Here is a 27128-nt window from a genome sequence, read left to right on the forward strand (position 1 = left end):
AGAGCGGCTGCGAGGGCAGAGCCGCCGGGGCCCCGCTCCCGGCCCCGCGTCCGCCGTGTCCCGGCAACGGCGCGAGCCGCGCGCTTGCGTCACCCGAGCGCGCCGCCGCCGAGCGCGCGCCTGCGCGGCGCGGGGGAGCGGCCGCGGCGCTGCGGTGCCCGTGGGGCGGCGGCGGCTCCTCCGCGGGACGTGCCGGGGATGCGGTGAGCGGGGCGGGCGGGACCCGCCCCCCGCCGCCCCTCGGCGCCGAGCGCAAGGCCCGGCCCGGGGGAAGCCGGCGGGGGCGGGCAGGGCCGGGCGGGGGGAGCGGGCGGGGCGGCCGTGACGCAGCCGGGCTGAGCGCGGCCCGTCCCGCGCCCCGCGCTGAGGGCCGGCACCGGGGCAGGGCGGGCGGGGCGCGCCTGGGCCGTGAGGGGCTGCGCACGGGCCCGTCCGTGCCTCTGGGGGCGCCTCGTGGGTCTGCGGGTGACGCGGGGTGTGTGGGGTCTTGGAGGGTGAACAATAGGGAACGTTTCATAGAGCGCCTTGTTGGAAGGGACTCACAGGGATCAAAGTCCAGCTCCTGGCCCTGCACAGGACACCCCAAGAGTCACCCCGTGTGCCTGACAGTGTTGTACAAACGCTTCTTGAACTCTCTCGGGCTTGCTGCTGTGACCACTTCCCTGGGGACACTGTTGCAGTGTTCACCACCCTCGGGGTGAAACTTTTCCCGATACCCAGTTCTGCAAACACCCTCGCGGGTGTTTCTCCCCAAACTTTTCCGTGCTGGATTTAGGTGCTGAGCTCGGCAGGCCCGCAGGAGTCACGGTGCTCCCTGAGAAGCACGGGGGAGCCCAAGCCCGGAGATCCGGGGGGAGGTGTCTGCAAGGTGACCGGCCGTGCTGCTGGCGTGCGCGCCTGGGCGTGTGCTCCCCGAGCACTCCCCGGAGAGCGGGGCGGGAGGCGGCCGGAGCCTTATCGGGAAGGAGAAAAGTGGCTGGAAGGGGAGCGTATCTGTGCGGGAACAGAAATTGGTCATAATCCCAGCCATAAATTGGAAGTTTACTCTGGTGAAATTGCATAGAACTTCAGGATGCTCTGACAGGAGCTCGCTTGGTGTGCTGTGTTTTTCTCGCACCGTGGTGAGACGTCAACAGTTGTAGATTTTGTTTTGGGCGGGGTTAAGCCCAAGTGCAGCTACAGCTACCTGCGGGGCAAAGTGCTGCTTTATCTGTGGTGTCTCTCATCAGGAGTTTCTAATGCAGCTACTGTCGGGCTGCTCCGTGTGTGAGTTTAGGTGGATGTTCTGCAGTTCCCTTGCCCTCGCACACCTCTAGCTGTAGAAGTCTTAAAAGGGCCTGACACAACCGGTTTGCTTGACAAACAATGAACTCTGCAAAGAGGCATTTTGGGGGAAGTAAAATGCAGGGGGATCAAGGGGAGTAAGTAGATAAATACTCGGAGGGCATGGCATTAATCCCTCGGCAGAATTTTGGGGAAAAATATTTGGTTGTGAAGGAAAGATGAAGTACTTTGGAGTCGGACACATTTGAGCAAGTCAGTTCTGTAATACAGCCTGAAGTTGAGTGTTTTGTGTGGATAGGGAGGTCTCTAAATTGGTCTATGCTGACATGGATTCCTTGGCTTGCCGGTTTCAGAATGCTGTGGGAGTTCTTTTGATCTGCCAATGTAAGTTTGGTGTAAGAAAGCTGATTCCTAATGTGTCTATGTATAAACAGACATTGATGTGCTTATTTTCAGCCATTCTGATATTCACATGCACAAATATTTAGAATAAACAAAGATTGTCATAAATTACCATTGTCATCTTAAGATTTATTTTTTTTTCATTCCATTGGATGTATTTATATATGTGTGTGTTGGAGCTGAATCTGTGTGGAAAGTTATCTCAATTTAATATATGTATTGCAGTAAGCAAAACAGTACATTTTTAGTACATTATAATGCCACATTCCAGACTCTTTGAAGTGTTCTGCATTGTTTCAGATCTAACTATTCAGGTTCTGTTACTTGTGGCATAATTACTGTAGGCTAAAAGAAAGTGAGGGAGTAGCCATTCACAAACACGCAAATGTAACTCTCAAATATTTTTGGCAGAGACTCTACAAGTGAATGAGAACTTCTCTCTACAAAACTGAGGTGAAGAGCTTCACCATGGGTCAACAGATTTCAAACCACACACAAACTGTAATTAACAAGTTGCCAGAAAAAGTAGCAAAACATGCCTCTTTGGTTCAAGAAAGTGGTTTCCTAACCTATGAAGAGTTTCTGGGAAGAGTAGCTGAACTCAATGATATGTAAGCCTTACTTTGCCTCTTTTTCTTTTTTTTTTTTTTTTGTGTGTGTTTTACAGAGACCTTGTATGGAATGTATTATTGTGTGCTGGCTAAGCCAGAACTGGCCCGATGGTTTTGAAATGTTTCCTCCATTTCTTTATGTTTTTATAATGGTTCTAATTGCTTTTCAAAACCAAAGCCTTTTCTCCTCCTTAAATTCACTTCTCTGCAGTACTCTTCTTCCAACAAGTGTTGCTCTCTCTTAGAAGTTCACAAGAGGTGATTTAGGGTCACCTTTTTGTTAGTGTCACCTGTGTCCTTTATTGTTCTCCTTTCCACCTGAAGATGTGATGCTGCTTCCTCTCTGCTTGTCAGTTTGGGTAGGGACAGCAGTAGGAGCCTGGTAGGGACAGCAGATCTACGTGAGGAGGGTGGCACCTGAGACAGAAATGTTGGTGACCATCCCTGCCACCTCTGCAGACATGCCGGGCTGCTCCTCATTAAGGATGAGATGTGTCTTACTGTTCCAAACCAGTGACCTAGATAATCCCAAACAAAAGGCTGCTTTTTTGTCAGATTTTTCAGCCTGCCTTTTGCCAGACCAGTACAATGACAGTAATAGGAAATGAGCAAAAGAGCAGTGTTGTCATTTTTAGCCTGTGTTTATGGTATACAATGAGAGTGATAAAATGAAGTGGAAACACGCACACACTGAATAAGGGCTTTGTAATGTTTGCTGGTTAACTGAAACGTGAATTTGTATTCAGTTTAGAAATTATCTTGGAGACAGTCATACTTTGTGATTGACCTTGAAAAACACACAGCTGTCTTCTGGGTAGACACATGAATAGATTTTGAAGAACATAACGGGATGTTTTGCCTGAGACTCCAGGCATATATTAGTATAATTCACTCCAAACTACTGTTATTCAAGTGGTTTCTTTCTTTCCAGTGTTTACTTAAGCCTGAATGTATTCTGATTCTTATGGAATAGATTCTTGTGTCTGTGTTCCATTAAAGAAACAAATCTTAGGTCATCTGACACGTTCACCTGACTACCTCATGATTAATATATACTAACAAAAATACACCTCATCAGCATGTGCTGGTACTTACAGGCTTTTTTTTTTACATACCTGTTGAGGAAATAACCTTTTCAGATTGGAGACAAGATTGTGTGATTAGTGTAATAAGCAGTGAGAGTATATATGAATTTAAATGTCTGTACAGTACACCTGCTGATGCTGGATCAGAAGACTTGCACAACATTTTCTGAAGATTGCTGTGCAGTTTAAAGTGAAATGGATTGTGTATTCAATGACATGCTAAGAAAGTCATTACTCTATAATTTGATGCCCCTGGGCAGTATTGCTAAGATCTCTTTTAAGGATAGAGAGGAGACAGGTGAACCATAAATAATCACGCTTGGCTGAGGCTGCTGATCTTTGCAGGTCCAGCACATGGCATTAAACTGATGTTGCTTTGTTTCAGTACTGCAAAATTGGCTTCTGGACAAGACAAACATCTGTTATTTGAAGTGCAGCCTGGGTCTGATTCTTCTGCTTTCTGGAAGGTGATCGTTAGGATAATATGTACCAAAGTAAGTGTGAACATTTTAATTTGGTGGCCAGTTTGTATGCAAAGATTTGAGGACTGTCAGTTTTACTTGTAAAATCCAACAGCTGCTACATGGGTTTTGATGCAGGTGATGTATTCAAAGATGCTGTTGGAGAGAAATTAAGTCTAAATTCTAAGTTTCTGCAAAAAACATGGCAACAAAAACATTTTTTATAACTGAGTTTAAAGGAGAGATGCCTTCCAGTGGAGCACTTACAGCCCTTTAGTTACAAATGCAGGTGATTTGTGAGGTCAAGTCATCGAATGGTACAACAAACTGCCAACTGTAGACTTTGAAATTAGTAGTAGAAATTAGTCACGTCTTTCAGTCATTATGAGTTGAGCTAGTGTGCCTGTACATAGTCTGATCCCTTAGAAAACAAATGTAAAGGTTAAGTGTTTTAATTTATGACAAACACTTAAGAAATTTGCTTTGTCTAATGAGGAGATTTTCACCTCTTTATCCTATCATTAAAGGTAAAGTCCTTAATGATCCTGAATCCCCTGGGCAATCTTAAACAAGCCAACCCTCAAACTCTCTTTGAAACCTACAGTTGGTACTTTTCTGTTTACTCTAGTTTTCATTAAGGCAGCCATCACTGTAGGCAATTTTAAGTTCAATGACTGATTTTCCTGTGCTTGGTTGGTTCTAAGTTCAGCCCATTTCTTTGGGTGTTAGGTTCCTACTCACACCTGAATCCATTTCAGTAGTGATGGCAATTGCCTTGCCCTAAAATTGTGGTGCTGCCTGTGGTGTTCCTGACGCTGCAGCAGCTGTGGGCAGCCCTGACTCTTGCTGAGGCAGATTGCAGCTTGTTAATGCGGTGAAGGACACTTAGGAAGGAGACTGCTGCCTAGCATGAGAACTGCAGTGCTGTACAAACATTCTGAGCAATGCCAAGTTAAAACCTGATAAGTAATTGTAAACAATTCTCCTATCTTAAGATAAATAAAACAAGTGGCATCGTGGAAGCTTCCAGAATCTTGAACTTATATCAGTTCACTCAACTTTATAAAGACATCACCAGTCAAGCAGCAGGAGTTCTTGCACAGAGTGATACTTCTGAAGAAGCTGCTGAGAGTTGGAGATCTCTGTCTTCGTGTCAGGCCAGCTTGTGGATGGGAAGGTATTTTGGTACACAGTTACAGCATAAGCATTTTGGGAGTTGTGCTTCAAACCTGAGCTACAAATATCTGCTCGTTCTTGATAGCTGCAGAGCTTTGTACTATCACAAACAGGGACAGACACCTTCCCTTGCACCAAGGGAGCTGCAGTGCACTTGGGTTAAATCCTGAAATGTGGTGCTACCATACCTTAGCTTCAGAACAACCCTTTTAGAGATCAGTTCTAGTAGAAACATAGTATATGTTGAATCTCCTGAATAAGGGAACAGGAGGAAATGGAATCAGCTGCAGCTACAAATCCAGGGGGTTTGACAGTGTTTGTTTAAACAGATTTTGTTATTGTTCCACTTAAACTTTCTCTTCCTCCTACATTTTGGCATGTGAAAGTTCCCATCTGTTGCCACTAGAAACCCATCCATTATGGTAATAGTTTAACTTGCAAAACTGGAAAAATGTGAATTGTCTCGCTCATGTTGACCTTCTGCTTTGTTAACCAGAGGAAAAACAAAAGACTGAGGTCAACACCTGCAAGAACTTGAGTTCAAACTGAATGTAAAAGCAAGAAGCCTGTCACCCTTTCCCTGTGTGGAAGTGTTGCTGCTACCAGTAATTCCTTACTTTTCCTGATTAAGTTCATGATTCTAACTCAGTTTAAAGTGAGGTAGAGCTAGGTTTTACAAGAAAAGGTAGTAAATGGTAGAGTTCTCTATGTTCACCAGTGGAGAGCTGGCAGCCAGGTATTTTCATGAAACAGCCTGAGTGTCACTCTTCAGTTGTTGAAATGAAAAAGGGGTCACCTGTGTTGTCACTCCTCAGAGACCTCTGGTTTTTCTAAGTCAGTGGATTGCTGAAGGTATTATTTTCATTTAATTTAATTTCCTGTAAATTGTGAACATGTTTGAGAAAGAACAGGAAAATTGCTTTCTCAAGGTTATACCAGAACACACATTTTTCTGGAAATGGTCTTTTGCTTCAAACAGACAAATCAAACAACATAGACCCCTGATACTTAGGCAAAACAACTTTATATATTGCTGAAGTCAATGAGGAAAATAAAAGATTTCCTATGTGAGTTTCTTTTTCAGTTTTTCAGACTTGGAGACAGAGGAGATGAGCATCCTTCTTGTTTGTAAACTTCATTAGCTGAGGCAGTATCGGTCACAAATGAAAACAGAGCATACTTTGCTAATGTGATGCAGTTTGGTGAGCTTGTGTCTTAGCCAAGTTTTTCAAGTTACTAAGGAAAATATAAGCTGAAGCACCTTTAAGTATTCTACACCAATGAAATCTTCTGTACATTTTTCTGTGATAACCACCATTTGCCTCAGTTCTTCTCACCTTCAGACATTTTTCAGCTTTGCAAAGTTAGCCCTCGCTATCTAAAAATAGCAAGTGTTATCTGTTCAATTCTTCTTAACTTTTTCCCCTAGAATAATACCCCATATCTGTACAACATCCACTTCCTATTCAGAGCATTCAAAATATGCCTAAGTGGTTTATGCTTTCTGATAACAAAAAGATAAGCATTTCCTTTGTCTGTCACTCCTTTATTTTACTGTTTCTTCAGGAACTTAGTGCTGTGACTAAAGCTGACTATGCAGAAGCTTTATAAATAGGCCTTGTATAATTGCTTGTATAGACACCAGCAAATATCAAAAATTCAAGTGCTATTAAAGGTTAGTGCTCAAAATTTTATGGGGGAGGAAAACGAAAAGGGAACAGGTGAAAGAACACAGTGAGCAGGCTTCTTGGAAATTGTTGTACTCATTGTATGCAAACTACCATCTGTAAAAAAAAAGGTCTGTCATTTTGAAGTAATTTCTCCAAAAGCAAATTGAAAAGGAAACCTCAAGGGCTTACTGAAAGAGGAAACAAAGTCATGTTGACTGCTGTTCAGTAGGTGGCTATTCTGTGCAGATCAAAAATGGATCTGTATTTGACAAGCTCCCTTAGATACCTAAGCAAAAATGGTCTGGTCAATAGTCATTAAGGTGGACTAACTCCTGAAATGCCATTTTTTTATAGAATGCTATCTCTGTCCCTCAGATCAGAACAGGGACTCCCAAATTAGGGTTTTTGAAAAACCCAGGCATTTTAGAACTTTAGAACATTTTAGAACTTCCTTGGTTGTTTTGGAAGTGTGCTGTTACTATAAAATTGACCAGTGAAAGCTGAGGATTCTCTCCACCTTTTTGCACTTGAGAAGTCTTGATGGTGCCAGTATTTGTGGTACTCCTGATAAGAACATTGGATAAAGATATCTAATATTTGGGAAAAAGATCTAAAATGTCAAAATCTATCTTGAGTTGTGAGATAATTTTTAAACTTCCCCACCAACAGAAACACCTGTGAGTTTAAGTGGAAAAGCTGTGGTAACAGTCATCTTGAGAGTCCTAATTTGAGGAGCAATCATATGGAGCATATTGCAAGCTAAAATCAGCCTTTTCAATCTAGTGAATAGTTCAGCTGCTGGCATTTTGATGCCATGTGAGATGAGTGAATCTGCATTCTGGTAGTGATCCTCTTGACATGCGTGTTTTTGTCTAGGATATAAACCAGCACACAGAAATTTGGCAGAGTTCATTGTGAATTAATTCAGCCTAAGGTGCAGTGACAGGAAGGCAGGTTCTTCCCTGCCTTTAATGTAAACAGTGTTTCAGTTCTTCTGCCCAGTCATGTGAGATGAAGCAGTTACAACTCCTCACACTTCCTTACTGATATGAAAAGGGATTTACAGAACCCTTGACAGCACCAAAAGCACCTGACACAAATACTAACACAAAGACCTGACACAAAAAATAAATGCACATTCACGCTTAGTTTAGTGCACTGCTGACATAGGCTGGGATGACATAAGTAGTCCATTCACAGATTACAAGCACAGGTGTTTCTTTATGGCCATCACTAATTATTATGAAATATGTAGTAACTGGTGTAGTTACTGGGGCATAAATATCAAACATCTGGAAGAAAACAGTGTCTTCTCTTCTGCAGGGTTAAACAGCTGACTGATGAAGAGGAATGTTGCATCTGCATGGATGGGCGTGCTGATCTAATCCTGCCATGTGCTCACAGTTTCTGCCAGAAATGCATTGATAAATGGTAATATAGATGAAAGGATATTAATTATTTTATAGTATGCATGTTTTAGTTTGATTTGACAGATTCTGTGGTTGCCATGTAATTTAAAATTGAGTAAAAGCAGGCTGAAGCAGAAGGAAGGCAGGAAATTTTGTAAAAAAGAGATGTGAAAATGCCATTCAGCATTTGTTTTGTAATTTCTTACATCTTTTTATTCTAAAATTTGATTGTTACAGTGTTGCTCAGAAACTGGAGAAGATGGTATATGCAGATGCTGGCATGTTATGCTTCACAAATCTCATTTAAGTCTTGTTAAGACTGTGTAAATGTGAAGGCAAGTTGGACTGTCTGACACTTACTTGGGAAGTAACTATCAGAGGGATTTTTTCCATATGTTATGCTTTCACTTCAAATAAATAGCATACAATTTACTGATTTAACTATATCAGACTCTTCCAGAAAGATATTTCTTCATGGCAGCACCTTCAAATTTACATATATAACGTGTAGCTTACAATGTTCAGCTTCACTGTAAATTGAACACCTTTTCAGCTTCTGCGTCTGATACACCAGTTCTTGGAAAAGTGGGAGAGAGAGTTCCTTTGTGGAGGAACACAGCTCTTGTCTGACCATGCAGGCCTTCAAGGACTAGGGAAGTGTCCTGGCAGCCTGGCATTAGGGGACACAGACCTGCTCTGTTAAAAAAGGGTTTTTTTGGCTAGTTAACGCAAAGGGGTTTACACGTAATTTGTGAGTAAGAATTTGTCGTGTGGCTTTTTGGAAGACTTACCAAGGAAGTTACTCTTGTAACAAACACCAGACTTCCACAAGGAAAAAACACAGTAAAAATCACTGGATCTCAGAATACAGCCAGTCACTTCTCTCTTCTGGGAAAATGTCCTAACATCTATCAGCAGGACAGGGCTTCGTTTAGTGACTGTGCTGGAGAGTGGATTATACGCTGCTTTGGCTGATGTATCAGCTGGACTCCTCACTAAGCTCCAGCTGCACCGTGCTTTTTTTTTTTGGTCTGCAATTTTTAAGGTTGATCTCTTAATTAAGGCATAACAGAGGCTCCCAGCTCAGACATAAGTGTTGGGGCCCCCCGAGATGGTGGAGGGAGTTGGGACTCTGAAGGACCAGTTCTGAACCTCTGTGGGCTGCATGACCCAGGAAAAAGCTCCTTCTTCTCTTTATCTAGGAAGCCTGTGGAGATTGGTTTCTAAGGACCTCAGCTGAATTCCTGAAGATAGGAAGAATTAATTTAGACTGTGAATTTCCATTTAAACTTTCTGGCCTGGTAGCCAGATGCATCCTGTCTGACCTTAGCAAAGGATTAGGAGGAACATGATTCCAAATTTTTCACTCAAAGAATGGAGCTGCATTCAGAAGTCTTCCTCACACAGAAAGAAGTTTTTAAAAAACCAAAATAGATAGGTGGCTTAATCCAGTTAAAGTGATCATTCTTGAAGTTCTCACTGGGTTGGTTTTTGTTTGGGTTTTGTTTGTCATTTTGGGGGCTCTTTTGGCTTTTTCTGGCCAGCAAAAGACCATCAGTGAAAACCACTCATTTCTGTGCCTTCCCAACAGGAGTGACCGCCACAGAAACTGTCCCGTGTGCCGCCGGCAGGTGACTGGGGCAGGAGATTCCTGGGTGGTGTCAGAGGCCCCAACAGAAGATGACATTGCCACTTACATCCTTAACATGGTGGATGAGGCTGGGCAGCCCCACAGACCCTGACCCTGCCCACCAGGCTGATCGTGGCAGAACCACTTGAAGCTTTTGTTTTCCCCAGCGTCTGGTTTTACCCCTCCTCGCTGTTCTTCCACAGTCTGTCCTTTCCTTCTCCTCTTGGCTGCTGTGAGTCTGCGCTGCTCTCCTAAAGCACAGGGTGTCTGAGCAAGTCTCTGTGTGTGCAGTCCTCTTTATTGAACTGTTCTTGCATCAAACTCTTTGATCATTAACACAGTTTACTTTAACAGCAGCGTTTGATATTAATTAACAGTTGAACTACTTGATGGAGCAATTTGTAACAGCACAACTACAACTGCAAACTGCTGTTTGAGCATCACAGTGTACTGCTACAGAGATGAACCGTGGCAGATGGCTTGACCTCACAGTTCCTACCCTTAAAAGCAGTCCCTTATTCACAACTAATGTGAATAAAGATGATGAGTTAGCACTAGTGGTTAATAATTTGAAATTTTACTGTTGAAACTTGAAGATCCCACTGCCTGTTCTTCATTATGAAGTTATTGCTGCTCTTAGTGTTTACAGGTACTTAATCTGATCTGTTATGACTTTTAGTATTAATTATTTTAAATCTGTTTTCGAGAGTGTAGGCAGGTCTGTAAATGTACTTGTGCACTTCCCCTTATTCTTCTAACAAGACTTATCTCTTAGAATATTTTTTTAAATATGATATTTAGCATAGTCTTATTAGCTTGGAAACATTAAACAGTTTCATACACAATCCTAAAAGCAGTAAATCAGCTTCTCAGTAGTTTTTGATAAAGAACAGCTAAAATTATTTCTAAACGTTGGGCATATCTGAAGAGAATGCCTTTATTTGAATTAGCACTTAAGGTGTAGTTTAGTCTGATGCTGTGGCTTTATCTGCTCCTCCTCTTGAGTTTTTGAAGCGATGAGATCAGAGTTAAAAGGTATACGAAGAGTTACAAGTGATAATCTAAGTAAGGGTGCTCTACTTTCTATCTACAAGTGCAATATGTTTTTATGTAGCAGAGGGAAACTTCTTTAACAGTAATGTGGCTTGGAGCGAGATGCACATGGGACAGCTTGGAAAAGGGATGTCTCAACTGGAGTGCAACAGTATTTTGTGTCTAGCAGAATAAAGTCTTTAGGAGCTGAGTTTAGACAGTCTAAAATTGATAGTATTCAGGAAACCCATCTTAAGCCTCTTGTGCATAAATAGTGTTATGGAAATGAATGGCTACTGTAGAGAATTAATTTTATATATATATGTGTATATTAACAAATACTACTTTTTCTCACTCAGTAACCTCAAGTTAAAATATTCAATTGTAGCATTTGAGGGAATAACAGCATAAATCTTGCTTACTGTGAGACTGCACTTTTCCTTACCATACCTGTTAAAATGCCATGATGCCATAAGGCTTAAGTCCTTTTGTCACAGACAGGTTCTGAACTAAAAGGCATGTGCACATGTAGATATGCACATTTAGGTTATTTTTCTTAATTGGCTACAAAATAACTTAATTACATCAATCTGTCAAAGAATGTGCACAGAGTATGGCACCTGTTTGAGCTTGGCTTGTGACACCATTGTCAAATTTATCATAGGTTTTAAGACAGAGAAGCAACATACCCTTCATGTGTCTGTCATCTGAGAGCCAGTATGGCTTAGTGTGTAAATCTGTATTTAGCTATGGAAAAATCCTTTTAGGAGTGTATATAGCTGACAACTCTTTTTTTTTTTCCCTTTCTTAAGCCATTGATAGCAATGAGATATTCTTCAGTAAATGTACAGAGTGTTTGGTTGCAGAAAGGCGGTTGTTGTTTGGGCTGGAAATTGTTACTGGCCCAGGATTTCCCACTAAAACATGTGCAAATATTCCTGATCATGCACCAGTTAGGGTTTCTTTTTGCTTTTTGAGCTTGCATTAGTCCATGTTCAGAACTTTCAGATAATCTTTGAATTTTTTAAACTTTTTATATTACTGGAACAGAAAGAGCATCTAAATGAAAGACTCAAGCTAACTTTATTTTTCAAGTACTTCAAGAATTATACTTCTGAACTGAGATTTTATAAGTTGACTTTCTGCTGAGAACTTACATGAACTTCTTAAAATGTAATTTTATAATGATGCAAACAAATTGTTAATTGCAGCATAATGACAATTACAATATAAACTAATGCAAAAATTATTTAAATAGTGAAAAAGTAAACTTTGTATTCTGTACAGCTTTTTTAAATTAAGTTGCTGTAATTCACACTGCTGTGATGTAGATACTGTAATGTGTGCCTTGTAAAATATATGTACTGTATGTTATATGGAGAAATAGCAACTTTAACACTGAAAACCTAGTAATTTGGTACTGGTTGGTATTACTTAGTCTGAAGTACAACATTTAGCAAACAATTTTGGAAAAGGAATCCATTGGCATGGATATGGCAATGAGTTCCAGAAGCTAGACCTTGAAAATGTGAATTACTGCAAATAGCTGTTGGTGGGGGGCATTAGAAGAAATTAACTTTCTTGTGTTAAGTGAACATTTCTTACAGGTTTAATGTGAAATTGTAACTTAAACATTAGAGATGGTATTAATAGCTAAGAACATTCCACTATATTAAACTTTGTGTATGAATTGTGCAATAAAGTTACTTTGGAAGATATGTTAGAGTTCTTTTAAGCTTAAGGAATCTCTTGGCTTTAGTACCACAGAAGTCTGAAAACTGAGTTTTGATGCCAATACAATTGCATTGTACAGGTGGTGTGGTTAAAAGTGTGGCGCTGTGAGTCAGAGCTCTCTTAAACTTTGAAGGGTTGTATCAACAAGGTACCTCAATGCAGCTCTGCAAAAAAGAAAAAACTGGCTCTGATTTGACCTCTTCTAGGTACACAAATAAATTGGAACATTTTGAGATTATGGGAAAAATTAAACAACTCTAATTCTTAGAGGACAATATTGAAGAGCATGTTTGTTTGGGGAAAGGATTTTTATTTTCAGAGAAGTGTGACACACTTTTCCCCCAAGTAATTTCATGATGTTTCTGATGGTATTTTAAATCTTAGGAATGCTAAGGTTTGGAATTTTTTTTTTCTTGATTTTTCCTTGTTTTAAGTAAGAATTGAAATATGTAATTAATGTAACTCTTTTCTCTGTCTAGTTACTTGGCTTAACTGTTTGGATCTTTCAAAGCCAAGGCAGAAATGGGAGCAGAATTCATTAACAGATCAGGAAATTAGAATGGATAAAATGACCAGTTGACAGGCACAGCAGGAGGTAGGTGTACCAGCTCAATTAGCAAACTTTTATCTTTTATATTTACTAAGTTTTCAAGTTTAGGCACCATATCAGTGTGATGGGCATGGTTCTTTTTTTTTTTTTTTTTTTTTTTTTTTCTGTGGGAAATGGTGTATTTACCTTCCTTATCTTTCCTTTAAAGAAAATTCTATACATAATTAGAAAAGTTTTCTAATCCATACTCTTTCCAGTTCTGGAAACCAGGGCAACCACTGAGATCTCTGTGTTACAGGTTTGAACTGAGCTGTTCAATCCTACCCCTGTAGAGCTGTATGTGCCAAATGCTGTATTTTTGGAAAGAACATACTGGCTGTGGTTCTTTGTGCTTTTCATCCAGCTAGATCCTGGAAGAACAGCCCCCTTAGGAAGCCCTAAGGATGTTTGATATAACTGGGAGCTGTATGTTAACCTGGCTGGCCTTAATCCTTACACTGCATATACACAATGCTTTAATTTTGTATTGACACACTCTCTGTAATGGAAGTAATATGACAGTAATTAAGTATTTTCTTTGGTCTTCTGTTGTTGAATCATCCCTGAAGATAACTTGCCAGAGGTTTTAAGTGGGTGAACAGAATTTTGCTTTATGAGTGTGTCTTAAGCATTAGTCATTTCAAAACTGAATTTTTATTAACTGTCAGTTCTTCCAATGCTTGATTCCAAGGCACAGAATTTATCATATAGCAATATTCTTTAAGGACTGAAAACTTTTCCTGCTGGGATGTGTCACTGGAATTAGCCTGGATGGGGCTGTGCGCTTTCCAGTGACCAGTGTGTGATCACCGGCCACTGTTACATCTGTGAGGGATGGGACAGCACATTCTGCTTCTGTGTCTGAGCTGCCAAGATGTTCATTAGCAGATCTTTACTTACCTCACTAAGCCATCAAAATCCAAATAGTAAACACTGGGCATGGGATTTGTAGGTTTAATATTAGAAGGAATTATCAGTTTTGTGAACTTGGATAGAACTTTGCACTGTGTGTCTGCTGGAATAAAGAATACAATCCAATAGGTGATTAAATGAGCACTCTTCTTTAGTTCAAAGTGCTATTTAAAAATGGTAGGTGTTTTCACAAAGTAAGATTAAAGTATTTGGAAACCTGCACCTCTGAAATTTTTAAGTGTAAGAAGGTAGGAGTTTGATACAACAATCTGTGCTTCCGTGCTGATGTGGTTCTGACCCATTTTAACAGACCTTCAAAAACTTCATATGTGAGACCTGTCAGTCATGGTGAATGACTAATGAAGCACTGGTGTTGGTGTCTCAGTGTTATACAGACTGTGCTGTTTAACAGTGGTGTTCAGTGCTTTGAGAGGTGTGGGGGAGAAATGCACATTTCTCAGTTACAGATGAACCTGTACTCCTGTGCTTCACCAGTGCTGCTCGTGTACAGAAACAAAGTTTGTGTACTGAAAGGGATGATGTTTTAATCTTCATCTAAAAATCTTAACACTTCTTACTGAAGTGTTCTGTGTTATGCTTTTCCTCAAAACTCATGGTGACTGTAGCAGGATATCTGTGTTGATACTATTTATTTAAATCTGTCACTTACTGTCTTCTTAGTTGGGTTTTGTCAGATAAATCTGTTGTGTGTGCTCACAAAATCACAGTACACCTTGAACTGCTCTGCCCTGAGGGTCAAGGCTGCTTTCCTGCTCCCAAGCTGGGTGTCTTAACTCTCAGCTCAATATCCACATGAGGCTCCAGGATCAGCAGGATCTGCTGCATGCTCTGCCCTGGTGCCCAGCTTGGATGAGCAGGGAAGTAGGGTGGGCACTAAGAGACGGCGGGGGCAGCGATGCAATTTCACTTCAGAACTTTATGCCAGGTCTGAATGGTTGGTTTGCATTAATACTGAATTGTTTTAAGCCAGATAAGGCTTTAGCCCTTCTCCTAAATAGTGCTCACTATCTTCTCTATCTCCACTGGATTTTGGTGGGTTTTTTTCAGTTTTCAAGCTTTATTTAGGTTTAGTCAGTTCAGTTGCACATGGTTTTAGTTCTCCTTAAATGTGGAGATTGGGAGGAGGTACATTTTTTCTGAGAGATACACACACAAAATCCATAACCATATCCTTTTACAATTCATTCATTAGTGTAATGTTTAATGCTTCCACAAAAGGCAAAAGATAAACATCATGTAACCCAGGCACAGAAAGAAAAAGCAGGTTTACAGACAACTTTTCAGACTTGGATTTTAACTAGGCAAAGAGAACAGAAATTTTTAGCCACATATAAAGAACAATGATATGAGACAATAAGGTGGCTGTGGGCTGTGAAAAAAATATGTATTCTCCAGTAGCAGAGCAAATGCTTTAAGTTTGCTAAAGTAACAGAAAAGAAAGAATTGTTCAGTGGATAAGTTGTAAACATCAAATAACCATAATTAGCCATTTCAGGTTGGAAGTATAAAATGCTTTTGAACCAACAGATATAAGGAAGCCTTGAATAATGTTTGAGCCTCTCTCCTAATGAAGCAAAGAGAAAGTAGGATGTTCTTCCATCCTGCAGCAGTACATACCCAGTTGCCACCTGCAGTGATGTTCTTCCATCCAGCCCCTGAGTCAAACCAGCTGTATTCTAACCAGGTTTGATCTCAGCACAGCTGCGGGGGATCATCCTGTCCTGCACTGGTGTCTGTGTGTACAGCAGTGACTTGTGCTGGATCTGTCTTTTCATTCCAGCCACAGCCTGAGCCCTCAAGGTTACTCTGAACAGCCTCACATTAGCACAAAAGTGCAAGTTTAAAAAAACAAAACAAGGCAAAGCTTAAGAACTGAACTTGGCGATCAGTAACATTTTCCCAATTAAAGGATGGCCAGGAGAAACGTAGTAGTGGAAGCTTGAAAGGATGTCTGTTTATATTTCCCCAATTATAATGCTAGAAGCCCAATTTCCCCTTAAAAGCAGCACACAAGAAAGCACAGAAAGCAGAACTTGTGGTCATGACCACTTATGTGTTACTGTGGTTATTGTCAGAATCACAGTTATTGTCCATTCACTGAATATGCAAATCCAGTTGTTTTCTTTTTTCCAATTACAGCTACAGACCTATTAGAACCTGAGGTAAGGAAAGCTGAAAAGGTACTAAATATATACACAAATTTGGTGTAATTTTAAGGAAACTAAAAAAAACATGTAAGTGACAACAAAAGCAGCACTAATAGGTGAAACTACCTAAGTAAAGCAATGTTTATCAGATGGAAATACTTCAAATTGAAATTCTTCATACCAAGCATGTTGCTTATTTAGCCTGGATGCAGATGTTTTTCCCAAATAATGTTATGTTGATAACAGTTTATTAGAAAGTTGTACTGATGAAAACAAGACATTTGCATTTGATGCAGCTGAACAGCTGAAACCACTTTCTCAGACTTCATCCTAAGCAAATGACATCAATTCTGAGACTGTATTCTATGAACTGCTGAAGTTCCTAACACTGAGGCCGACAGGGGCTGCTGACTGAGAACTTGGGAATATTTTACTCTCATACAGCTGGACAGCATAATGTGGTTTCACATGATTTTTAGGGGTACAAGGAATACAAAATCTGGCACATTGCAGACATTAGGCTGGGGCACTGAAGAGCTGAAGTCAAATTCCCACCACCTGTCTGCAGCCCTGGTTTTGCAATCACTGCAGCGCCCTCTGCATGACACTGGCTAACTGTGATGGTAAGTGGATGGCCAGAGCTCTCCCTCTTGTGCCTTGGACTCCCTCAGAGCAACCTTAATTCCAGGCTGCTTCCTGACATCTTTAGGTTTATCTCTCTTGGGAGGTTCTTGCATGGCTGCACAGCTATAGGAGGTGATAAGGAATTCCTCCTTCCCCTACTTCAGTGCCATTTCCTTGCACAGGAGAAGGGCCTGGCACAGGAAATACAAGTGGCACAAGACATCTGACTGAGCACAACATGCAGGGTTCAAAGTCAGGTGAACCTTGATGGGCCAGTATCAGTTTCTGGCTTTTTTATGCATGAATGCTGAATGCCTGTTTGAAGAAACCCAGTGTCCCTGTGCAGGATATCAGACAGCCAGGGGTCTAACCCTGGGCTCAGATCCTGCCTCAGGGACTGCAGGCCTTTGAACGGAGTTGCTCTGCTGGACTCACAGGCATCCACACCCACTGCTGCTCCAGCCTTGAGTCATTTTTGGTGTGAAACTGTGTGCAGCTTCTACAATACATAGCTGCTATAATGTTATCACCTTTAATCCTTTCTGAAGTACTGTGTCATAAAGATGATGAAACAGAAAGATTGAAAATTATAAATACTCCAGTAGCTGTATTTTACTAACCACTTCCTCATAAATAAATACTTTAACATAACATGCCATGATTTGAAATGACAGATTTCAAGTGGGCTGGTTTCTGTATAAATAGACAGCTTGACTTCCCATTCAGCTGTAGTTGACTAAAATACAGACTAAAACAAATGTGTAAAAATATGTCAGAAGTAGGACCAGAACCAGGTCTGGCATTTCTACCACTGATTCATAAGAACACTTCCCTTTTTCAAGTAAAAAATTTCTCTTTATATGCAACCAGAATTATCTGCATAAATTTCTAAATAATTTGAACGGGCATATCCACGTATTCCCATTACAAAGCAATAAAAAAAGTGTTCTCAATCTTTCAAGGCAAAATTTTCTTGATGTAATTAGACTCATTACAATGTATAATAGTGATTTTGACTCCAGTTTTCCATTTGCTAGATTAAAAAGCATTCATCTGCTGTTCTTCACTGACATCCTACATAACAACAGGAATTAATTAGTCATTGAACAAGATTATCCGATGTTGGTTTTTCTTGTTTTCCAATGTAATTGCTGAAACATTGAGTTAAAAACTGTCATAACACCTTCCGGAATGAAAGAGTAGCCTCAAAATTCTGCACCCCATAAAAACTGTTAATGAATAAAGGGTTAAACTTAAAAGTGTCAAAAGCCATGACTGGTGTTGAGACTTGCAGGACCAATCCAGGTGGGTGCGTGCTGTCAGCATCTGCAGGATCCTCAGGTGCACAGCGCAGCTGCACTACAGATATTCTCTCTGGTTTCCCAGGCTACACAGCAGGGCACAGTTAAGACAGTATGAAACAAATAGTACATGATTCTGAGTTTGCATTTAATATTTACAGCAATCTTAAAAAGCCTAATGTTTGTAGAAACCAAAATCTGCAACGAGAATAACGCAGTAACAGGTGATGGGAAACGCTGTTTACCTGCCACAGATACTCCCTTTGTCTCGGTACTGTTCAGTTATGTCTCTGTAGCATCAAAGACAGGTGATTTGAGGTTAATTAGCATCTTATCCTGCTTAAGAGGAACATATTCTGGTTTCTCTGAGCTTGTAACTACTTGGACAGAGTAGAAATATCTTCTGTTCTCATGGCATCAGCCAGGAAGCTGAGTTCATTGCACAGAGTCTCGTACCTGAAGGCCATCCGGATCTGGGCAACATTTGTCTTTCGAATGTCATTTCCCTCAGGCCCTTCCTTGCAATAATTCACCCCTAAGAATTTCTGCTTTTCCTGTGAATGGGATTAAAAGTCAAAAGGAAGAAGTCAGTTCAACCGCTTTGACTTATTGCAGAAATAAGTGTTAGCTGAATGAGTCCAGTACAAGTGAAAAGAGCAGTTTCAACCAGCTGGCCGTTGAACTCTTCCTCAGAGTCTTAACCAGTTTAGGAGATTTTAAGGCCAAAGTTTATCCATATAATCACTCAAAAGTACACTCAGTCTGGCTTGCTAAAACCCTCTGTGTTAGTGTTCAGCCTTCACTGCCACATCTTGCACGTGAGAGGGTGAAAAGAGGCTTAGGTCTCTTCTGTTGGTTAAGTGTCACACAAGAGGAAAATGAGTAGTTGTCAGCAGGGAATATTGGAAGAAGCAACAGAATATACTCATGAAGCCCCTTCAAATACCAGTTCCTTCAGAGAAATGTTCAAAAGTGACACAGAAGAGAGAATGCTCTAAAGTAAATCCTAGAGAAAGCCTTGGCTGTATAGAATTTTAAAGCTAGAAGGGAATTTAATCTAATCTGACTGCCTGTCTAAACCAGAGTATTTTCTGTAGTACTCCCTTTTAAGTAAAAAAAACATGTCTTACTTATGACAGGCAGTTTGTTTTACTCAATGCTAAGACAGGATGCAGAAAATCACAGGCAGAAGGATATCACCCAAATAATTAAAAGTTTGTAACTGGAAGGAGAACTGAGTTTAAACAGACATCTGGTCTCTCTACATATTTTGAGAATTCCAAAACAAAGCTAATGGGGAAAAGTAATATTAATACTTCACTTGTAACATAAGACTGCATAGCAGATAATTTGTGACTATTTATGGAAAAGAGGACAGGGATGTGCCCAAATACATCAGTAAGCACCTGCTATTCAGTGTTCAGACTATTGACTTCTGGGTTCCTACTTGCCTTAATATTCACAGGAGAGGTTTTCTAGCCATACTTACCTTATCTGACAGTCCACTCTGTAGAACGCTGTTTCTTGCTATTTCACACAAGTCACACGTGCTTAGTTTCCACACCTGAGCTGCAATAGCATATTCTTCCATGAGAGCTTCCTGCAGCACCAAAATACGTTTAATATTAAATTATATGTAAATAAGATATAAATGGGGACACGTACTCATTACTAGTAAGGATTTTATACATGCTCTTTAGACAGCTGTGAAAAATTAGAATTTTTAAACTTTAAAATCACAACTACTATGAAAAGAATTGTTCATTTCAAATTTCCCAAGGACTACTGGTGAATAATTAATAGGCACTGGGTATCCAGTTAGTGTAGTCTAAGAAATTGCAGCCTGCAGTCCAGATGCTTGGAGGCATTTCTTAGGCAATTCCAAAGGAGCCGCCAGGGTACACAAACCCGTGGAGCACCCAGTTGTAAAGCCTGAGTGATTTTGCACGTGGACAGGTAGCAGGGCAATTTCTCGCTCGGGCCCTCCCACGCAGGGCGGGCGGGTGTGGCCCCGGCTGGCCCGGCCAGCAGCCAGCCCGGGCCAAGGCTGGCAGGGCTCGGCTTGTCCTGGCACACGGAGCTGAGCGACATGGCTCAAATCAGTGCCAGCCACAAACCAGGGCATCACAGCCAGTGACCAGGCACTCCTCTCCTGCCAGGCCACCCAAGGGCAGGAATCTGTTCCAGCTCACTGAGCAAGCAGCTCGTATGTCATCTTAAGATTCCACATTGTGTTTTTGTAGTGTACTTCCCCAGACTTATTAGAGTAAGGAAACTGGACTTTCCTGGCACTCTAGAGGATTGTTTATGAAGGCTCAAACCTCCCTTCAGCCTCATCCTTCATTTTATACTTCAACAGCCAACACTGGAGAGGCAAGAGTACAAAAGAAACATAATTAGGAAATCAGACATTTCCTTCTGAAGCCTAACAGTGAGTAGTAGACAGAGAATGAGGAGGGAGAATGAATGAAGTGACTGAAAGACATGACTCAATGTCCTAAGCAATGAAATAAAACAGCTTTCAGGTCATTCTGGACCCGTGTGGTGCTGTTGCCAAAATCAAAGCTGGTGCTTTTTGCATTTCCTACCTTTGTGTAATGAAACTGCATAGGATCATCTGTGGAGAGGGAGACGTGCAGACCCTTGTGGAGAAATTCCCGTAGCGGATTTTTGGAGTACTCCAGGAATAGGCTGTTGTTACTAAGTGGGGACATTGCAATGGGTATTTGTGCAAGGTAATACAGATACTGGAGGACAGGACTCTGAAAAACAAAACACAGTCAGCATTTAATGATACTATGGGACAATGAAAAAGAGAAGGAGTTCCCTTGGATAAAATGGAAACAGCAATACAGGCGGGAGACTAAGATCAAAAAAATTAGGTTGACCATGACTTCTCCAGGAAATATTTAAATGTCTGAATTTTATATCTTACTGATCTTTATAAAAATAATTTATGTTCTTAAATGTAGTCTGTTTAAAAAATACAGTGACTAATATTATTGTAGATTAGTAAGTATATATATGACCATTATGGGCATTGCATTTCATATAAGCAGCATACCTTCCCCCAAAACCTGAAAGTCACAGAAAACAAATGGGGAAGAAGTGCTAAGTAATTTTTTTTTATTTCCAAAGCTGCAGTCCAATAGATAAATGTTAGGAGCAAAAGAAGTTTTAAGTTACGAGAAGTCACGTGTTGCTGTTGTACATAATATAAATAATCTGTGATCACGTCATCTTTATGACTGTTTTGCCTTAGCCAGCCTATGAACCTAACAAGTGCCTTTATTACTGTTACTATTATTAGTACCTGCTATGCCATCTTATCACACCAGGCCATGCAGGAGAGAGGGAAGAGGAGAATGCTTTGGTCACACACTGCTTTAGTGCTATTCTGTCTGGGTCTAGTTTTATGAATTATTATTCTTGAGCATAGTATTGGACATGATATTAGGTATATTTTTTCTTTGCTCTTCGTTATGTTGAAAAATACAGACAATTTTCCAGCATTAACCAGAAAAATCACTTATAAGGGAACTCCTGAAAAATTACAGTAAACTTAGTACAAGTCTGCCACCCACTGACCAATTATTTTAATTATGAAACAGTGCCCTGAGGATGGGTTGAGTGATGGTTTTCATTAACTTATGCGCCAGGAATTACAGCATTTGTTCTGTCATAAAATATTTGTTCTATCTAAAATATTGTTCTGTCAAACAGCTATATTGAATTTCTTGATCAAAATAATCAAATCCTTAAAGAACTTCTGAAAGAACCCTGAAGTACAGAAATGCCAGAGAAAATGACCTTTGTCCCCATGGAGAAAAAATGAGAGCTTTCCTTAACTTCTGGGACTAAACCAGGGAGCAGTAGCAAGTCTAAAGTTTTAAATTTTGTTCACGGAATTTTAACTCTGCTTGGAGTAGCCAAAAATGGGTGCTGCCAAGTCCTTGACACATCTGAACAGCTGATCTTCCTTCCCTGTGAAGACAAAGCTGTCTTTTTGTAGCTTAAGAACAGGAAGTTCAGTTGAGCTTATTTATTTCATTGAATCATAAAATAGTTTGGTTTGTAAGGAAGTTCAGATGAGCTTATTTATTTCATTGAATCATGAAATAGTTTGGTTTGTAAGGAAGTTCAGATGAGCTTATTTATTTCACTGAATCATGAAATAGTTTGGTTTGTAAAGGACATTAGAGATCATCTGGTTCCAACCCCCAGCAATGGGCAGGGACACCTCCCACTAGACCCTGTGGCTCAAAGCTCCATCCAGCCTTGCTGTGAACACTTCCAGGGATGGGGCATCCACAGCTTCTGGGCCACCTGTGCCAGGGCCTCACCATCCTCACAGTAAAGAATTTCTTCCCAATAGCTAATCTAAACCTACTCTCTTTCAACTCCCCCTTGTCCTGTCACTACTCGCCCTTGCAAAAAGTCCCTCTCCAGCTTTCTTGTAACCCCCATTTAGCAACTGGAAGGTGCTAGAAGTTCTCCCTGGAGCCTTCACTTTTCCAGGCTGCACAACCCCAATGCTCTCAGCCTTTCCTCACAGGAAAGGTGCTCCAGCCCTCTGAGCATCTTCATGGCCTCCTCTGGACTCCCTCCAGCAGGTCTGTATGTTCTGGTGTTGGGGGGATCTGGGTGGAGTTTGTGACCAAACTGAAGAGTTACGTGTGTCTTGCTAAGAAAGTGAATTAATGAAAAATGTCCATTGGTTGCCTTCTGTTTGAACCAGTGATGGATGTCCGAGCACACAGTGGTTAGTTTAGGAGCAATACCTTCTTCAGGAGCAATCCATGAGAGATGTTGTCTGCTGTCAGAAAGGCAGAAACAAGGTGTGTGATAGACCCAGCTTCTCCACAGTGAGGTCGAAACAGGAAGGTGCACATGCCTCTTTCCCTGAAGAAATTAAAAGCAAGTTTCACTTAAAAGAAAGCATTGTTCTTTATCTATTTGGTGTATAACTGCCAGTAATATGTGGATTTAAAAAGAAGAAAATGAAGTTGCACGTTCTCATACAGTTTGATGTGACATCTACCCAGGCCTGTCTGTACTGGGCTGCTCAAAAGGGCAGGTCCCTCTACCCAAGCTCCTTCTACCACCAGACATATTTGTGTCTTCTTGCCTTCCCCAGTTACACCTCATTTAGCAATTGTCTACCCACCGGGTGAACAGCTACTGAATGGATTTCAGTGGAGTGAACTGACAGATGGAAAATTCCGTAAACCCGTGCAACCTGTGGCTGCAGAATTCCTGGTTCAAAATCAGGGAAGAAAGGGAAGCACATTGCCAAGAGGTAGCTAACAGTACCTAGTGTGATCAGAGCCTGCCATCTCACCAGGATAAGTGTAGCATAAAACCACACCTTCAGAAGCAGAGATGATCTAGGAATGTTAGTTACTACACCGGACTTCTACTGTAATTTCTAGAATTACTGAATTATCACTGCATTAAAAGTGATGCTGGGTTTGAGGTTATAATGGACCCTGTTACTCAGTGCAGACAAACGTCCCACAAGTATTTGGAGATGTTCAAAACACAATTTCAATAAGGAGTGTTAGAATATAAGGCAATTCTAGGGTGGAAGTTAGTAACATTTCTCCTGATGTGAGGATGTAATCCATCCTTGCTAATATTTCCAAAAATATAAAACACTCTCGTCAGGGCTGTGTTGACACAAGCAGTTAGATTAATAGGGTGAACAGTGACTCATTGGTGAATTCTGTCAGTATCTCAGACATAAAGAATATTTAATGATTATCTGGGGGCATTTTAATACAGTAGTCAAAATGATCTTGAGGTAAAAAAGAAATGCATTAGTTCTGGAAGAATCTCTCTTTGGAACAGGAAAACCATGTAGACTACAGAGAATGTAAAGGAAGTCAGGAGAAAGCGATGACTTTCCTGCAGCTATCTGCTGTGTGTCCTTTCCATTATAGAATTAAAACTAACAGCTACACCTGATCGTTGCACAAATGAGGTAATTCAAGGTATGTGTTTGCATTATGAGTTTTGATTAAATAGGATGAAAAAGAAATGCTTGAAGTAGCAGTGGGAGAGAAGAAATAACATTTTGAATGCTAACTTGGATAAAACTGTAAAATGACAAATCTGTGCACCTTCTAGAAGAAAATCCCAAAACATTTGCTAAATAACTAAAAGAACCTAAATAACTAAAGGAAGTGAACCAAATCTTTTCAGGGTAAGTGATGACACTCTCACATTAGTGGACAACCCACTGTGCCTCGGCTGGAGTCAGTTGTGCACAGTGCTCAATGAGTCAGCTGCAGATTTAGCAATATTACCTCACATTGAATTTCAGGCTTTCCTGAGCCTGATGCCAAAATCTGCTCTGACAGTCTGATGTCACGTAACTCCCTGCATTACTTGCCCAGACATTGGTCCCAAAGTTGTAAAACTGAGTTGAGTCAAGAAGCCTGCTAAAGGAAGTTAGCTGGATGTGCAGTTTGTAATTGTGTCCTACTTGGTCTGTCTCTGAATGCAGCAGCCCCTAAGCCAGTGTGCCACAATATTAATTTGTGTCTCTTAAATTACCAGGAGATAGCCAGCCACCAAGAGGGAGGTGCATTGGATTTGGGAATCTGCTGCAAAGCCAAGCAAAGGTCAGTGAGTGGGTTTTGTGGCGTTCCTTCTTTTGTTTCATTTGGTATATGCAGCTTTATGGAGTTAAAAAACCCCAAAACACACAAAACCATCAAATCAAGATATTAATCTGATGCCTCTACAATTTCTGAGGGTTTTTTTTTTATTAATTGTATCATTAGTATTTTCAAAATATCTCAAGTACTCGAAGTAATTCAAAATAACCCTTGCTTCAGAAGATCTGTAATCTAGACACTGACAGTCTGAGAAAAAAAGTACTGATTTTCTGGGAGCTTGTAAAATAGAAGAGTGTTTACTTACCTCCTAAGGTTATTTAGCAACATGATGTTGACATACATATAATACAAATAATAGCTATATGGGGGATTCTTCTCACTGGTCCAGAGGTCAGGGTTAAGGCTCTTGTCAGAGAACATATGGCCACTGTGTTTGGATTCATCATCAACACTGTCAAAGCCAGTCACCTGGTGGGAGAAGAAATTCACAGAAATAAGGGGCTTCAAGAATCAAACTTCAGTGCCACTTACCCTTGCTTCAGGACTTGTTTGAACAAGCTTCCAGTCTCTCGTCCTTCATTTCCATCCCTTTCCTAACAGTCCTGCTGCTGTGCATCCTACCATACCATGCACACAGCAGCAATAACATGTTTTGTCAAAGTTTTACCCTTTTTTTTTTTCCTCCTGAGACAGACAGGAAGCCCAGGTACACAAAAGCCTTCAGGCTGCTTTGGGGGTTTACAGAGCTGCAAAACTCCCTAAGATCCAGACTAGAATCCTTTGAACTCATCTGCTGTCTTTGATAAGCAGCTGAAAGCAAGAGGCTCCCAGCAAACCTCAGAGCTGTGATCTGAGGCACACTCAGGGAATGTCTGTGTTAACCTTGTCCCAGCAGCTACATCCCCCCTTCTCTCCTGAGATCCATCACAACCTACACAACGCTTCCTTCCAGCTGCCTCCTTCTCGGAGGCCAGTTCAGAAGCACCTATCCTGGATGATGATGCACAAGAGCATGCAAACATTTTTGGTCAGTACTGAAAGGACAAATAAACAACTGCTGAGCTGTTTCTGGGGAAATAAACAGGTTATGTGACAATAGGACCTCACGCAGACTTGTACTAAATTATGTGTCAGGGCTTTGAAACAATAATCATACAAACAATCTGTGGGGAAGGAAGCTTTTTTAGTGTCTGGGAAGAGCTGTGGACCAAAAAAAAAAAAACCAAAAAAAAACCACCAAACAAAAATGAGCAGTAGAGGATCCATTTCACGTGAGAAAGAAAACCCAAACATACTTACATATTTGAGGAATAGGTGCAATTCTTTGTGGTCTTTGGGATTGATTGTTGCTTCAAACAAAGGTACAAAGATGTTCTCCAACATCTTCCCAAAACTAGGCAGAATATTTTTAGATCTAAATATGTCACTGAATGGGAAAAAATAGATACATTCTTTAATAAGCTTGTATTGTCCTTCACTTTTGTATTTTCTGTTATTTGTGTACATTCTAGAGCTTCAATTCCACCAGAATTCAGAAATTCAAAGTTTATGTCAGGGCAGATTGTCTCTGTGCTCTGTTTCCTGCACTGCCTGGCACTCTGCTTCATCCAGGCTCTGCTGAAGCTCTCAAGTGCTCCAAAAATAGAGATAGCCTCAGAGCAGTGATTCTGTCCCTTACAGAGGGACATCCACGCACTACCAGGAGAGATAAGGAGCTACCTCTTGTGAAGGATTCTGTTTCCTAAAGCTGTAACTACTCCAAATGAAGGTAGAATGCTGTTCAGCAAAAAGGGATGGTACTTCCATGTGCCACTAAGTGCATGGCTTATTCCAAGTGCTGACTGTGCCATGTATGTCAGAAATTGCTATGTAAGAAATTGAAGGAGAGAAACTTTCTCCCAGTGAAAAGCATACTCTGGTGGGGGGGGATATATGTGACTGTGATAGCTCCTTCTCTCCTCATACCCCAACTCTGACATTTCAAAACACGAAGCTCAGCTATTAAGTCTGACAAAATTATCAGGGGAGACTTTGTATTACAACATACAGTGTTTAAAACAAAGAAATAAAATCCCAAAGGATGCTTAAAAACTAAGAAGAACTGACAAGGATTTAAGTTTGGAAATCATCAATCTGGGTTGTTTCCAAGTTCACTGTCATTTAGTCACTAATCTTGATGATAACAGTTTGACAGAGCGTTTTCTACTCCTTCATGGAATTCAAGAGTTGATTTATTCTTATTACTAAATTGTATTTTAATTGGCCTTGGAATGCAGCTTAATTTTTGGTTTCAATGTCTTCAGACTTACAAATAATTCACAGCAGTTTTGAATAGCTTCATAAAGAGTAGATTCAATCCCCATCTCCTGTCTTACACCCCCAGACTGTCAGGAAAACTGCACCAATGGTCAAAAATA

At 40.8% G+C, this 27128-nt stretch overlaps 2 protein-coding genes across 8 annotated transcripts in view; one reads left to right on the forward strand and one right to left on the reverse strand.

Moving 5' to 3' along the window:
* The first annotated feature begins 81 nt into the window (after nt 1-81).
* RNF141 (ring finger protein 141) lies at nt 82-12755 on the forward strand. 3 transcript variants are annotated; one of them, XM_038139698.1, is made up of 7 exons: nt 82-203; nt 1583-1668; nt 2098-2297; nt 3768-3876; nt 4839-5020; nt 8013-8120; nt 9690-12755. In XM_038139698.1, the coding sequence occupies exons 3-7, from the start codon at nt 2113-2115 to the stop codon at nt 9838-9840; spliced, it is 735 nt and encodes a 244-aa protein (XP_037995626.1). In that variant the 5' UTR covers nt 82-203; nt 1583-1668; nt 2098-2112; the 3' UTR covers nt 9841-12755. The 3 variants fall into 3 exon arrangements, with proteins under 3 accessions (XP_037995626.1, XP_037995628.1, XP_037995627.1); XM_038139700.1 differs by lacking the exon at nt 1583-1668 and having other exon boundaries at nt 102-203; XM_038139699.1 differs by lacking the exon at nt 82-203 and having other exon boundaries at nt 308-1668.
* A 414-nt stretch (nt 12756-13169) lies between these two features.
* AMPD3 (adenosine monophosphate deaminase 3) overlaps nt 13170-27128 on the reverse strand; it is a 35841-nt gene continuing 21882 nt past the window's right edge. For 4 of the 5 annotated variants that reach the window (XM_038139696.1, XM_038139694.1, XM_038139693.1 and 1 more), the window contains exons 10-15: nt 26011-26137; nt 25016-25179; nt 22870-22990; nt 20677-20850; nt 19578-19688; nt 13170-18642 (exon numbers count right to left, since the gene is read on the reverse strand). In XM_038139696.1, coding sequence (XP_037995624.1) covers nt 18466-18642; nt 19578-19688; nt 20677-20850; nt 22870-22990; nt 25016-25179; nt 26011-26137 — 874 coding nt within the window. In that variant the 3' untranslated portion in view covers nt 13170-18465. Of the gene's footprint in view, nt 18643-19573; nt 19689-20369; nt 20454-20676; nt 20851-22869; nt 22991-25015; nt 25180-26010; nt 26138-27128 lie in introns of those variants that run through there. The other variant, XM_038139697.1, reaches the window with a different exon arrangement.

Source organism: Motacilla alba, chromosome 5, assembly GCF_015832195.1.
Source record: "Motacilla alba alba isolate MOTALB_02 chromosome 5, Motacilla_alba_V1.0_pri, whole genome shotgun sequence".
Lineage (NCBI taxonomy): Eukaryota > Metazoa > Chordata > Aves > Passeriformes > Motacillidae > Motacilla > Motacilla alba.

Excerpts from the sequence above, each read along its gene's own strand:
- RNF141 (XM_038139698.1), top strand. The coding sequence starts at position 2,113 with ATGAGAACTTCTCTCTACAAAACTGAGGTGAAGAGCTTCACCATGGGT. Across the intron at positions 2,298-3,767 it reads GTAGCTGAACTCAATGATAT|TACTGCAAAATTGGCTTCTG; the intron begins GTAAGCCTTACT and ends GCTTTGTTTCAG. Across the intron at positions 3,877-4,838 it reads TTAGGATAATATGTACCAAA|ATAAATAAAACAAGTGGCAT; the intron begins GTAAGTGTGAAC and ends TCCTATCTTAAG.